The sequence below is a fragment of the Clarias gariepinus genome, chromosome 17, assembly GCF_024256425.1.
Source record: "Clarias gariepinus isolate MV-2021 ecotype Netherlands chromosome 17, CGAR_prim_01v2, whole genome shotgun sequence".
Taxonomy (NCBI): Eukaryota; Metazoa; Chordata; class Actinopteri; order Siluriformes; family Clariidae; genus Clarias; species Clarias gariepinus.
Window position 1 is genome coordinate 707,501 of NC_071116.1, and position 12,500 is coordinate 720,000.

General features: G+C 44.8%; 2 protein-coding genes across 3 annotated transcripts in view; both read left to right on the top strand.

Moving 5' to 3' along the window:
• rabgef1 (RAB guanine nucleotide exchange factor (GEF) 1) overlaps positions 1–1,356 on the top strand; it is a 9,023-nt gene extending 7,667 nt beyond the window's left edge. For both annotated transcript variants that reach the window (XM_053475880.1, XM_053475879.1), the window contains 2 exons: positions 399–655; positions 970–1,356. In XM_053475880.1, coding sequence (XP_053331855.1) covers positions 399–655; positions 970–1,350 — 638 coding nt within the window. In that variant the 3' untranslated portion in view covers positions 1,351–1,356. The remainder of the gene's footprint in view (positions 1–398; positions 656–969) is intronic.
• A 3,501-nt stretch (positions 1,357–4,857) lies between these two features.
• The window catches only part of trim37 (tripartite motif containing 37), a 14,343-nt gene continuing 6,700 nt past the window's right edge, over positions 4,858–12,500 (top strand). The window contains exons 1-17 of the mRNA XM_053476166.1: positions 4,858–4,994; positions 5,109–5,271; positions 5,861–5,943; positions 6,057–6,158; positions 7,714–7,754; positions 8,071–8,187; positions 8,837–8,924; positions 9,149–9,271; positions 9,534–9,657; positions 9,755–9,822; positions 10,022–10,146; positions 10,828–10,878; positions 10,964–11,045; positions 11,142–11,218; positions 11,390–11,569; positions 11,678–11,792; positions 11,896–12,123. Coding sequence (XP_053332141.1) covers positions 5,923–5,943; positions 6,057–6,158; positions 7,714–7,754; positions 8,071–8,187; positions 8,837–8,924; positions 9,149–9,271; positions 9,534–9,657; positions 9,755–9,822; positions 10,022–10,146; positions 10,828–10,878; positions 10,964–11,045; positions 11,142–11,218; positions 11,390–11,569; positions 11,678–11,792; positions 11,896–12,123 — 1,542 coding nt within the window. The 5' untranslated portion in view covers positions 4,858–4,994; positions 5,109–5,271; positions 5,861–5,922. The remainder of the gene's footprint in view (positions 4,995–5,108; positions 5,272–5,860; positions 5,944–6,056; positions 6,159–7,713; positions 7,755–8,070; positions 8,188–8,836; positions 8,925–9,148; positions 9,272–9,533; positions 9,658–9,754; positions 9,823–10,021; positions 10,147–10,827; positions 10,879–10,963; positions 11,046–11,141; positions 11,219–11,389; positions 11,570–11,677; positions 11,793–11,895; positions 12,124–12,500) is intronic.

The window sequence follows — 12,500 nt, forward strand, 5'->3', positions numbered from 1 at the left end:
TTATGTTCTTTATTGTTATTATTATTATTGATCTTTATTTATATTATTATTATAATTAAATATTGTTTTAGTATTACAGTTAATTTTATATTTATTTTTATAAAATCATTATTATTGCCATTATCATGTGTGTTTAAAATAACTCAAATATTATAAACATGAACTATACAGACTGTACGGCTGCAAATATCAAATATTCATCACAAAAAATGTAATGAATTCTGTTTTAGTCCTCACGGGTCTGTTTAATTTCCGGAGTGTTCTCTGTTAGTCTCAGTGTGAGGGAGAGCAGAGAGAGATGAGGAGTGTGTGTGTGTGTGTGTGTGTGTGTGTGTGTGTGTGTGTGTGTGTGTGTTCCTGAGGGACCAGATGATTACGCTCTGATCTCTGTGCTGTAGATATAATCGAGATGGACTCGAAGCGCGTGCCGAGAGACAAGCTGGCCTGCATCACCAGCTGCAGCAAACACATCTTCCACTCCATCAGGGTGACCAAGAAGGAGCCGGCGTCGGCCGATGACTTCCTCCCCACGCTCATCTACATCGTGCTGAAGGCCAACCCGCCGCGGCTGCAGTCCAACATCCAGTACATCACGCGCTTCTGTAACCCCAGCCGTCTGATGAGCGGAGAGGACGGCTACTACTTCACCAACCTGGTGTGTGTGTGTGTCTCTGTGTGTGTGTGTGTTCAAATCTCATACTCAATATCAAAAGCCTTTAAATTTATAGTCAGAAATAAGGTGCCATTACTTTTAGTTTCTGAAACTCAAACAAAAGAACTTCACAAATAACTAAAATGAATAAAAATAGAGGGAGATTAGAGGGTGTGGTTAAGGTGTAACGACCAGCGAGTATAAACCAGCTCTTAAGTGTGACTTCCAGTTAACCTCACCTGGATGACTGAGGATCTTCACAGACTGTTTTGTAACTCTAACTGTTTGTTTAACTCCGCCCCCACGCTGTTCCGCAGTGCTGCGCCGTGGCGTTCATCGAGAAGCTGGACGCTCACTCCCTCAACCTGAGCGTGGAGGATTTCGAGCGTTACATGTGCGGCAGCATGGGCGGAGCCGGTGACGCTTCCCCGTGCAGGACGCCCAAGTCCTCGTCCCCCCCGTGGCCTCTCAAGCTGCTCTCGGCTCTGCAGGAACGCCAGCAGCAGGTTCTGGAGGAGGCGCGAGGGCTGGAGGCGGAGCTCCAGCACTGGCAAGAGGGCGTGGCCCGCGAGGTGCAGGACATCCTCGACAAATACCCTCTGGAGATCAAGAGGCACGCGGCGCAAACCATCGACTCTGAGAACGAGGAGAATGACAGGCTGCCTCCGCCCCTGCAGCCTCAAGTGTTCGCTGGTTAGAGTCGGTGTGAGAGAAAATGAGTCTGAGTAAATCAAAACAAGTTATTTTAAGTCAGTGTGAGTAAATCAATGTGTGTCTGAGTGAGTCAGGGTAAGTACAGTCACTTTCACAAAAACACTAATGCGTATTTAAACTAAAGTAATACCTGAGCACGTTCACGACAGAAGCAGGTTTTTCTGACCGGCCGAGTTTTAACCCAAACGTGTCGTGTGTGTGTGAGTCGTGTGTTTTAGACCAACGATGATACGATTTAGGCTTTTACTGTTTAGTAAAGTTCCTCCTCTTCCACTCTACAGCCTCTAACCTGTGTGTTAAACCGTCCTACCCTGACCAAAATACCTTGTGTGTGTGTGTGTGTGTGTGTGAGAATAATATCTGACCATGTGCTGTGTTGTGTGTCCACGCCTACTCACGCACTTGTAATATAAAGATGTGTGCACTAGGGGGCAGTGTGGCATAAACTAAACCCCAGTGTACAGAAAGTCTGCATGTTCACTTCTGCAGAAGTTTAAATAAACCCGAGAAAGAGCCGGCATTTATAACCATCCAGCTCACACCTGTGATTCAGTGGTGATGATGTGTGTGTGTGTGTGTGTGTGTCTTTCTCTCTGAGGAGTCCTGACATTGTGTACACATCACTTAGGGGACTCTGTGTGTGTGTAATAGTTTCCATCCCAATCAGGCTTTAGTACTGACGAGAGCGACACGTGAGTTTATCAGCCTGTATTTCACTGCTGTGGTTTTTGTCATTTCACGTTACAGGCTGGACTCGGGGTCTGTTAGGGCGCGCGCTGCTGCGTAACGAGGGCCTCGTGTTTACTGAAACACTCCCAATCCTGTTATCCACCGGGTACACTCCTGTGCACTTGGCAGATTTCGTTCCTGTCATCATTTCCGCTCCGGTCCGTCTACTCACGGTGATTCTCACACAAACTCACTCCTGACTCGTGCTGCAAGTGTGCACTTGTGAGAGGAAGAGTGTGGAAACACACTTAACCCCAGCAGAAACATTATAACTGAAGGAATAAAACCCAAACACACACACACACACACACACACACCATTATGGGGGAGAGACTCAGTGTGCCCTGGTGCACTGTTAATACCCGGGTGCTGTACTATAACCAGCAGTCACCACTACATGCGCATTAGTGCATTCCTACATGTAACAACTGACACGCCCACTTCTCATCCTCCTCTACACTCCAGCTCATGAATTATTCACAAATCAGCACTTAAGACAGTTAAATGATTAAAGTAAAATTTATATTTGTTTTAGTGTCGAGCTACGTTTAAACTATCCTACAGGTCACACACACACACACACACACACACACACACACACACACACACACTGCATTAATGTTGACTACTTTAAAAGGGCACTTGCTTAAAATGATGTAAGATATCTCCGTGAGTCCTGTAGCTGCAGGTCCGCCCTGCGTACGGTACGTTGTACGAACGTTGTCTTAATTTTTTATTATTATTAGCGTACTACACATGTGGTGGTGTGACACGGTGCTGCTGATCATTTCTATCTCATACTGTAAATACAGAAGACAGAATGAGACACGTATGTCAATAAACTGCGATCCGTGTAAGGCGTGGTGAGCGCCGATGAGACCTGGCGTAGAAATATCACTAATTTAATCATTTGCATGATTTAATTCAATTCACCAGATTTACATTTCATGTACATGTAAAAATGAATTGTTACCTAAAAGGTGGTGGACTCTGTGCTTGTCGTAAGGGGTCATGTTAATATTAACGTTGGCGTTCAGCTGTTTTAATTAGAGTTTTATTATCATCCAGTCGTCATTCACTTTCAAGTTCTAATTTGAATTTTTGAATTTACTTTCATCTGTTTCTCAGGTTTCTTTGTAACATTTTTACACATTTCACTTTAACCGTGACCCGGGTGCCGTGGTGTGGGATTATAACGTGTATTTATTAAGAACAGACAACTGAATAGGATGTTGTTTCGCTTTTCTGTAATTGCTTGTAAATAAAAAAGGAAATATAAAAGCGGTAAAAATTCATCTGTCTCTGAGATTGTTTTTTTTTTCCTTCTCCTTTAAATTTGAATAAAAGTCTGAGCAGTCACACACCTTGCTCATGTTACAGTGCACTATGTAGTGTAGGTCTCTGACAGTATGGCCGTTCAGGATTGCTCTGTTCCGTCTCCCAGTGTTCAGGTTTCAGCAGCGTCCCGCTTCCTGTCATCTGTGCTGCAAAGTAGGTGATGTCACTGATTAGTTTGAGCCGGTCTGGGTTAATGAGTTAATGAAAAACTGAAACACTAATGAAGAATTTCTGGAGTCATGGCCTGGGTCAACTCCAGACCTAAAGCCAACGGAACATTGTTTGAGAACCGGGAAGAAAGCAAATGTGGGCAGGAAACCATCTTCTGTATGTGATCTTCAGGAGGCGACCAAGCAGCATGGAATCAACGAGTACTGTCTCTGTGCCCAGCCGGATTAAGGCAGTTCTAAAGAATAAAGGACTTTATACTAAATATTAAGTATTATAAAGCAATGTTACTGCATAAAATAATTATATATATATATATATATATATATATATATATATATATCCTGATCCTGTCATTATTTTAAAAACATTTTAGAATGTCATCAAAACTTTTAATGAATTTCACTTGTCCCAATACTTATGGCCACACCAGACGTTTGATGTCCATTCAGAAAGAAGCATTAAGGTGAACGAACCACAAAAAATGTTTAAGGTTTTTTCCCTCTTCTCTTTAAAGGTGTACTAAAGGCGGTACCCAGGTTCCAGGTGCTGTCTCCTCGCACCCTCGCACCCTGGCACCGTCGCACCCTCGCACCTGACCCCAGACCTTTTCTTGCAATAAAATCTTTTGGGATTGGCTGAAACAGTTCAGCTCTTTATTTCCTCTCTTTCCTGCGATTCTGATGTGAAGTCCCAGACGTGTGCGGTGCCTGGTCTCCAGGCGTTCTCACTTTAGAATATGGGTCACACCTTCTAATGAGACAAGGACAGATTTGAGTGAAATTAATGGCACCCCAGTTTCACCCAGAGTTTTTGGGCTGTACTGTATGATGAATGTGTGTGTGTGTGTGTGTGTTTATTATACACTCAACAGTTTCCTCTGAGCTGGTACTAAGTCATCCTCTATGTAATACACACTTATTGGGGTTAAATGGGAATGAGAGATTGTATTAGACCCTCCCTGCTCTTTATCCACTGCACTGTTGCCTCAGGTCTAGTAATTTTTCAATTATTTCCTAATTTTTTTTGTAAAAGACAATAATGAAGAGAAGTATATTTATTGATACTTGGAGAAACGCAGTGCAGATCAGATCCTGAGGCAGGATTAAGAAGAGATGTGACACTGCGCATTAGCCAGTTTCACACAAGCCCCGCCCCTGAGCCACAAACACGCTCCTGATTGGAGGACGCGAATTTTAAGCGAGCGCAGCGATTGGTTCAAACGGTTTCCCATGGCGACATACATTGACAGCGCGAGCCGCATTTGGACGCTATGCGTTTTCGGACGCCTAGCTTAGCATAATATGCATTAGCAGCAACACGGAAAGTGGCGTTTTATTCTTTGCGTTTGTGTCATTTCATACAAGACATTCGACGCGAGCTACATCGTGAGGTAAACAGTTCTAAGCGGGTTATCTGTGTGTAGCGAGGGGCAGGTTAGCTGAACGTTGCTAGCGGCTGCAGAGTGAAATAAGCTTGCTAACAACTAGCATTATTTTTCCCTCAGGAGGCTTCCTAAAGGTCCCGCCCCTTGCGTAGGATTGGCGGAAAGCACGGATCTACTCTTGTTACGATTCGCCGGTGTTTTGTGTGTCGCTCCCGAGCTGAGCGCTGATTGGTCAGAATCTCTGCGCTGGAGGATTTGTCGGCGGAGAGGAAAATAACGGCAGGTAACAAGCTAGGTGTTTAAACCGTTTATTAATTAGACGAGGATTTCAACTGTTTCTGTCCTGATAATATGTTTAAACTCGGATCGGAGGTAAAGTGTTAAAACGCCCAAAGCACCTCAGAGAGAGAGATATCTGTATATACATGACGAGAGGGAGGTCCGAGCTGGAGGCTGTTAGCTGAAACCTGCAGCATTTATCACTAATGCCTTTAAATATATCTGTTTGTGTTCTCATTCATTCTGAAGCAGAATATTGATGATATTGATATATAATGTTTCAAAGCAGTCAGATTTGTTTTGATAGCAAAACTTTAATGTATATACATTATTTCATTAATTCTAGCATTAAAACAGCAAAATTGATTTGAGGAAAAAATAAATAAGTTAATGAGATCATCTTCATCATCATCATCATCATTATAACAAGAGTACAGAGAGTCACGATGAGGAGAGCTGGACTGTTAACACAGGGGCTCGTCCTGACCACAGCCTGTTATTACAGAGATATTTTAACATCATAAACCTGTAGATTTACACGGTTCATTAATAATAATAATAATAATAATAAGGGCTTGTGTGGTTTGTTTCAGCTCCTGGGTTTAAACCCGGTCGTGTAAATCAGCCGGCGCGTGAGGAGGTCGAGCTGGCCGACATGGACGAGCAGAGCGTTGAGGTGTGTGTGTGTATATATACACTTGCAAGTGTGTGTCCTGGTTGGTGTATTATGTAACAGTTTGAATAGAGATGTGTGTGTGTGCTGAATGGATTCTCTTGTCTTTGCTGCAGAGCATAGCGGAGGTGTTTCGCTGCTTCATTTGTATGGAGAAGCTGCGAGATGCTCGTCTCTGCCCCCACTGCTCCAAACTCTGCTGCTTCAGCTGTATCCGGGTGAACACACACACACACACACACACACACACACACACACACACACACAGAGCTCTGGCTCAAGTTCAAGCCTCTGTTGAACACAGGATCAATGTAGCAGAGTAAAAACCCTGGTGTGTGCGCTGCCCGAGGGTGTCTGTTTATTAGACCGAACCCCAGCACCCCGAGAGTTTAACATCATCGTTCCTGTTTTGATTTTAATTAGAGCTAGATGTTAAAATAACTCCATGCTGGTGTTAAAAAGATATCACCTCTAAACAAAGCAGCCGGTTTGTCTTTTTATTTCCATGCGGCTGAAATCTGTGTGTTTGTGTTGAGGAAAGTGAGATATTGGGAGGTGAAAGTGACGGTTGTACTGATGACTCTTGGGCCGAGCGGAGTGTCTGAGTGTCGTTGCTCTTGTTGTTTCACTGGTTACCAGTTGCACTTCCGTCTGTAGGTCTCACTCTCCTCTGTTTAAAACTTATAGAAATTCTTTATGCCCCCATAGCTGCCTTTCTGTGGTCACTTTAAGTCTCTGATGTCACAATTCAAACTTACACTATACTATGTAGCCCAAAGTATTTGCACCCTCAGCCATCAGACTCCTCTGCCCCTTTTGACGGTCTCATTCCTCATTTTATAAAGCGCTCCACTCTTCTGTGAAGGCTGTACACTAGATGTTTGAGTGTGTGTGGATTTGTGTTCATTAGTAAGGCTCCAGTTCAGTCAGGGCTCTGTACAAGATACTCGAGTCCTTCTCCCTTTTAACACACTGTGTCTTCATGGAGCTGGCAGAGTGAGGGTTCTCCTGTAGTAGTACATGACGACAAGATGACGGGTTTAAAAAATATATATTATTTAATTGAATTACGTTTATTTGCTGTTGATGTTCCTTAAAGCTCCGCTACACACTCAGGCAGGTTGTTAATTATCACTCACTCGCTCACTCACTCATCTTCTATACCGCTAAATCCTGTATTTAGAGTCGCGGGGGCCTGGAGGCTTAGGGCATGAGGCAGGGTACACCCTGGACAGGGTGCCAATCCATCACAGGGCACACACACATACACACACTCACACACTCAATCTACACTATGGGGAATTTGGGAACGCCAATTTGCCTAATATAGATATTTTTGGACAGTGGGATGAAACCGGAGTACCCAGAGGAAACCCACCAAACTTCATGCACACACAGACAGGAATCGAGCCTGGTGGTTAATTATGGTTAATTTAATTAATAATTAAGTTATGATGCCTCACTATGTGGAGAAAAGGACAATTTTACTGTGTGCACTGATTCTGTGACCGTCTCACCTTAGCAATTCATTATTTACACATAAAACTGATTTAACTGCTCAGGAGATTACCAGAACCACAGTGAGGTCCCCTCATGCTCCCCCTCATGCTCCCCCTCATGCTCCCCCTCATGCTCCCCCTCACTTTTAATGAAATATGAAAATAGTGGAAATAGTGGTTTCACACGTTTTACACATTTTGCATTAATAAATAGACACTGTAATAGTAACTCTCTATCTCTCTTTCTGTGTGTGTGTGTGTGTGTGTGTGTCAGCGCTGGCTGACGGAGCAGAGGGCACAGTGTCCACACTGCCGGTGAGTGTTTCTTGATTCTTACTGTGTGTGTGTGAGCCGTAGTGAAACTATCGGTCAGAAAACCAGCAGTAGGATATTTTAATAGACCCATGATTGCTATTAAAGTATTATGCTCATTATACATGTTATTAGAACCACCGACCTTCCGATCAGTAACTCAAGAGATGTGGATCAGTTCCCCCCCATGTGTGGAGGTTCTGGGTTTAGTGTGATCATGGTGCTGTTTCACTACAGTAATGCACAGGGCACTGGTTTTATACATCGTGTGTGTGTGTGTGTGTGTGTGTGTGTGTGTGTGTGTGTGTGTGTGTGTTAGGGCTCCGTTACAGCTGCGGGAGCTGGTGAACTGTCGCTGGGCCGAGGAGGTGACACAGCAGCTGGACACACTGCAGCTCTGTAATCTCTCCAAACACGAGGAGAACGACAAAGACAAGTGAGCAGCAACACACACACACACACACACACACACACACACAGTCACACATGACATCACTGCTGAAATCAGTCCTTCTCTTTTCTTTTTGTCAGAATTCACACCAGGTGTTTATTGTTCACATCACATAACGTCCATCTGTTTAATCCACAACACACACACGTGCACACATACACACACACACTTTCTCTGTGTGCTACTGCTACACTGACTTGGACAACAGCGTGACTAGCGTATGAGCGTTTAATACAGCTTGAGACACAAATACACACAGGACGTTACTAACATGAGGTGTGTGTGGATGACTTACTGTGTTTATTAACATGGAAACACATATTAAAGCCTAAATTAAAACACACACTAAAGAGTTTGGGTTATTTTCTGGAGATTTGAGTTCCCATGATGCCTTAGGCGTCTAAAACATGGAGGGTGTACTGGCGTGTTCTTCTTGTGTGGGAGGGGCATGTTACGCCCCGCCCCCCCGGTCAGTCCCAGTGCCACTATCCAATCACAGGCGTCAGTCTGCTCGTGCATGCAGATGAAGGTGTATAGCGCTGTGCTCTGAGCCCCGGACACACCCTGAACCGGTTGCTCTCGACACGTGAACGTGAGTGTTATTAATTATTTCTTTATATCTCTAATCACACAGGTGTGAAAATCACCATGAGAAGCTGAGTGTGTTCTGCTGGACCTGTAAGAAGTGCATCTGTCATCAGTGTGCACTCTGGGGGGGCATGGTACACACTTCTATTATTACTAAACACACACACACACACACACACACACACTAACACTGATGCTGTGCTTGCACATGTGCATTTTAAATTTTAATTGAAATTTTATGTTTATATTAATATTCTCACACCTGAGTAAGACTTATTAGTTCTTTCTCTCTCTCTCTCCCCCCCTCCCTCTCTCTCTCTCTCTCTCCCCCTCTCCCTCTCTCTCTCCCTCTCCCCAGCACGGGGGCCACACGTTTAAGCCGCTGGCTGAGATTTACGAGCAGCACGTCAACAAGGTGAACGAGGAGGTGGCCAAACTCCGACATCGTCTCATGGAGCTCATCAGCCTCGTCCAGGAAGTGGTACGCTGACCAGCAGACTGCAGCATGAGGACAGTTATTCAATACAATGACATGAAAAATAAATTCCAGTAGCTGATAGTGAGGTGTATTTTGTGTGAAACGTGAACTTTCCACTAGGGGGCAGCAGAGTTTTACAGGTCAGATAGAAGGCCAGTTTTGTGCCTTTTAAAAAAATTTTTTTACGACTGATCTGAAACACTTCACCTCTGTGTTATTGTGGAATTGAGGTGTGTGTGTGTGTGTGTGTGTGTGTTATGATCAGGAGAAAAACGTGGAGGCGGTGCGAGGGGCGAAGGACGAGCGAGTGCGAGAGATAAGGAACGCTGTAGAGATGATGATTGCACGGCTGGACAATCAGCTCAAGAACAAACTCATTACACTCATGGGTAACACTGATTGGAGTCTCAAACACACACACACACAAACACTTACACGCAGAGAGAGAATGTTCAGTTCTTTGCTATATCTGAATGTGTGAGACAGGCCAGAAGACGTCCCTTACACAGGAGACAGAGCTGCTTGAGTCTCTGCTACAGGAAGTGGAGCATCAGGTGGGTGGAGTCACGCATCTCATTAGTTAACAAAGTTTAATGAAAAACCTTACCTTCTTTAGTGATTCATTAATAGAACATAAATATAAAGCATCAAGATATTTTCTGAAATTTCCTTCAGGATCAATCAAGTATGTTTGTTATTTACTTATTTATTAACCTAGTAAACATACGTTTGTGTGTGTGTGTTGTGTTCCAGCTGCGCTCGTGCAGTAAGAGTGAGCTGATCCTGAAGAGCCCAGAGATTCTGCTCATGTTCCAGCAGGTCCACAGAAAGCCCATGCAGTCGTTTGTCACCACACCTGTACCACCTGACTTCACCAGGTCTCACACACACACACACACACACACACACACACACACACACACACACACACATACACACCTGGTACACTTCCTATTTTGTAAATATACAGAGGGAGAGGGAGAAAATTGATCTTTAACCTCTCTAATGAGACTTTCTTTTGCTTTACACGCGCGCTGTACACACACGCTTACAAACACAAAATAAAATGTTTTACACACACACACACTGGTCACAGTGTTATAGTAAACAGTACACGCGTGGACAGATGTTGATTATACCAGTAAGAGACGAGCACTAAGACCCAGCAGGGGAGATGATTACCCACGGTTGTGATTGTGATTGGCTCGGTTGTGATCACGTGACGCTCGGCTTCTAAACAAGAAGCGCATACTCAGTACTCATAAACCAGGACTTGTTCGTTTTCCAAGTCAAAATTTGTAGCAGATGTGAAGTGTGTAAATGTTTGCCAGATGTTTGGTTTTGATGTTCTTGGATGTGGGTAACTTGGATGACGCATATTTACTTTAATTACACTTTTTAGAATAATTCATTGTTTGAGTTTAAAAAACAAATCTGGAGGTGTTCTGCCCCCCCCCTTATTTTTTTCTCTGTGTTTTGATGAGAGCTGTGTGAACCTGAATGTTTCTAAACCAGTTTCAGTCTGTGGACAGTAAAGCGGTTAATCTGTCTCTCCACAGTGAGCTGGTTCCTGCCTACGACTCGAGTACTTTTGTTCTGGCAAACTTCAGGTACTTGTACTCCTAGCTGTATTCTCATTACAGTAAAGGAAGGTGTATGCACTTGATTTGAGCCTGTGTGTGTGTGTGTGTTTAGTACACTGAGACAGAGAGCGGACCCCGTGTACAGCCCCCCTCTCCAGGTGTCAGGTCTGTGCTGGAGGCTAAAGGTTTACCCTGTAAGCACTGTGTACACTCCTCTACATCTCACCTGCTGAACCACAAGAGCTGCTCAGGGTGTGATAAGTGTGTGTGTGTGTTTGTGTGTGTTTCAGGATGGTAACGGGGTTGTTCGAGGAAATTATCTGTCGGTTTTCCTGGAGCTGTCGGCCGGCCTGCCTGAGACGTCCAAGTAAAGCATGTTTTCTGTGATCTAGTGTTTGTGTGCAGGACGTGTAACTGATCCACAGCCATAAATTCAACCTTGTGTTCTTGGTAGAGAAAAGCTTTAGCAAGTGCTATATTAAACCATTAAGTGATAGTCCTGAGCTGCAGTTTGAGCCGGAGCGCGCCTGTGTTGCAGGTACGAGTACCGTGTGGAGATGGTGCACCAGGCTTCCAACGACCCGACCAAGAACATCATCCGAGAGTTCGCATCAGACTTCGAGGTGGGTGAGTGCTGGGGCTACAACCGCTTCTTCAGACTGGATCTGCTCGCCAGCGAGGGCTACCTCAACATGCAGACCGACACACTCATCCTGAGGTGTGTGTGTGTATGTGTGTGTGTCTTACAGCCTTCATAACATGTCATGTGTGTTACGATGCGGATCCCTGTGGGAAAGTAAGTAAGTGTGTGTGTGACGTTGTGCAGGTATCAGGTGCGCTCGCCCACCTTCTTCCAGAAGTGCCGTGATCAGTGCTGGTACATCAGCCAGCTGGAGGCGGCGCGGTCCAGCTACATCCAACAGATCAACAACCTGAAGGAGGTGAGCGCAAAAAGCACACGCCACACACACACACACACACACACACACACACACACACACACACACACACACACACACAATGTAACGTGTGTGTTTGGAGCAGAGGCTGGCCATCGAGCTTTTCCGGAGGCAGAAATCTCGCAGCTCGTCTCCACCGGATTACCGCATGTGCCCGTCCACCTCCAGCACCGGCGCCAACGCCCCGTCGGGTCGAGACTCCCGCCCCGGGAAGTGCGCTCCACTGGAGGACGGGTTACTGCTGAATGGAGACCAGGCGAAGGAGGAGGAGGAGGAGGAGGAAGAGGACAAGACGCAGCATGACGACTCTAACGTAAGCAGGCTAATTTAAATTAAGGCATGTGGGCGTGGCCAACTCCATATAAGGAAATCGTAAAGAAATATACGTAAATTACTTAAGTCTAAAATGTCTTTTGGTTTTCAGACACGCCCACAAAGACTCGCCCTGCTTTCTGATCGTATTAACATTTAATCACTATTTATTAAAACACTTTAAAACTGCCTCCCTTAGAGATCGTTCAGAAATTATACAGAGTTATTGAAGTTTCTCTGTGACTGTGATCAGTTCTCAGTGCTGTAACATCCAGGAAATAAAGGACACATCCCTCGCTCGGAGACGCTCACACACACGCGCACGCGCTCTCCCTCCAAACATGTCATGTGAAGTCTGTTCAAAACAAGACAATAACC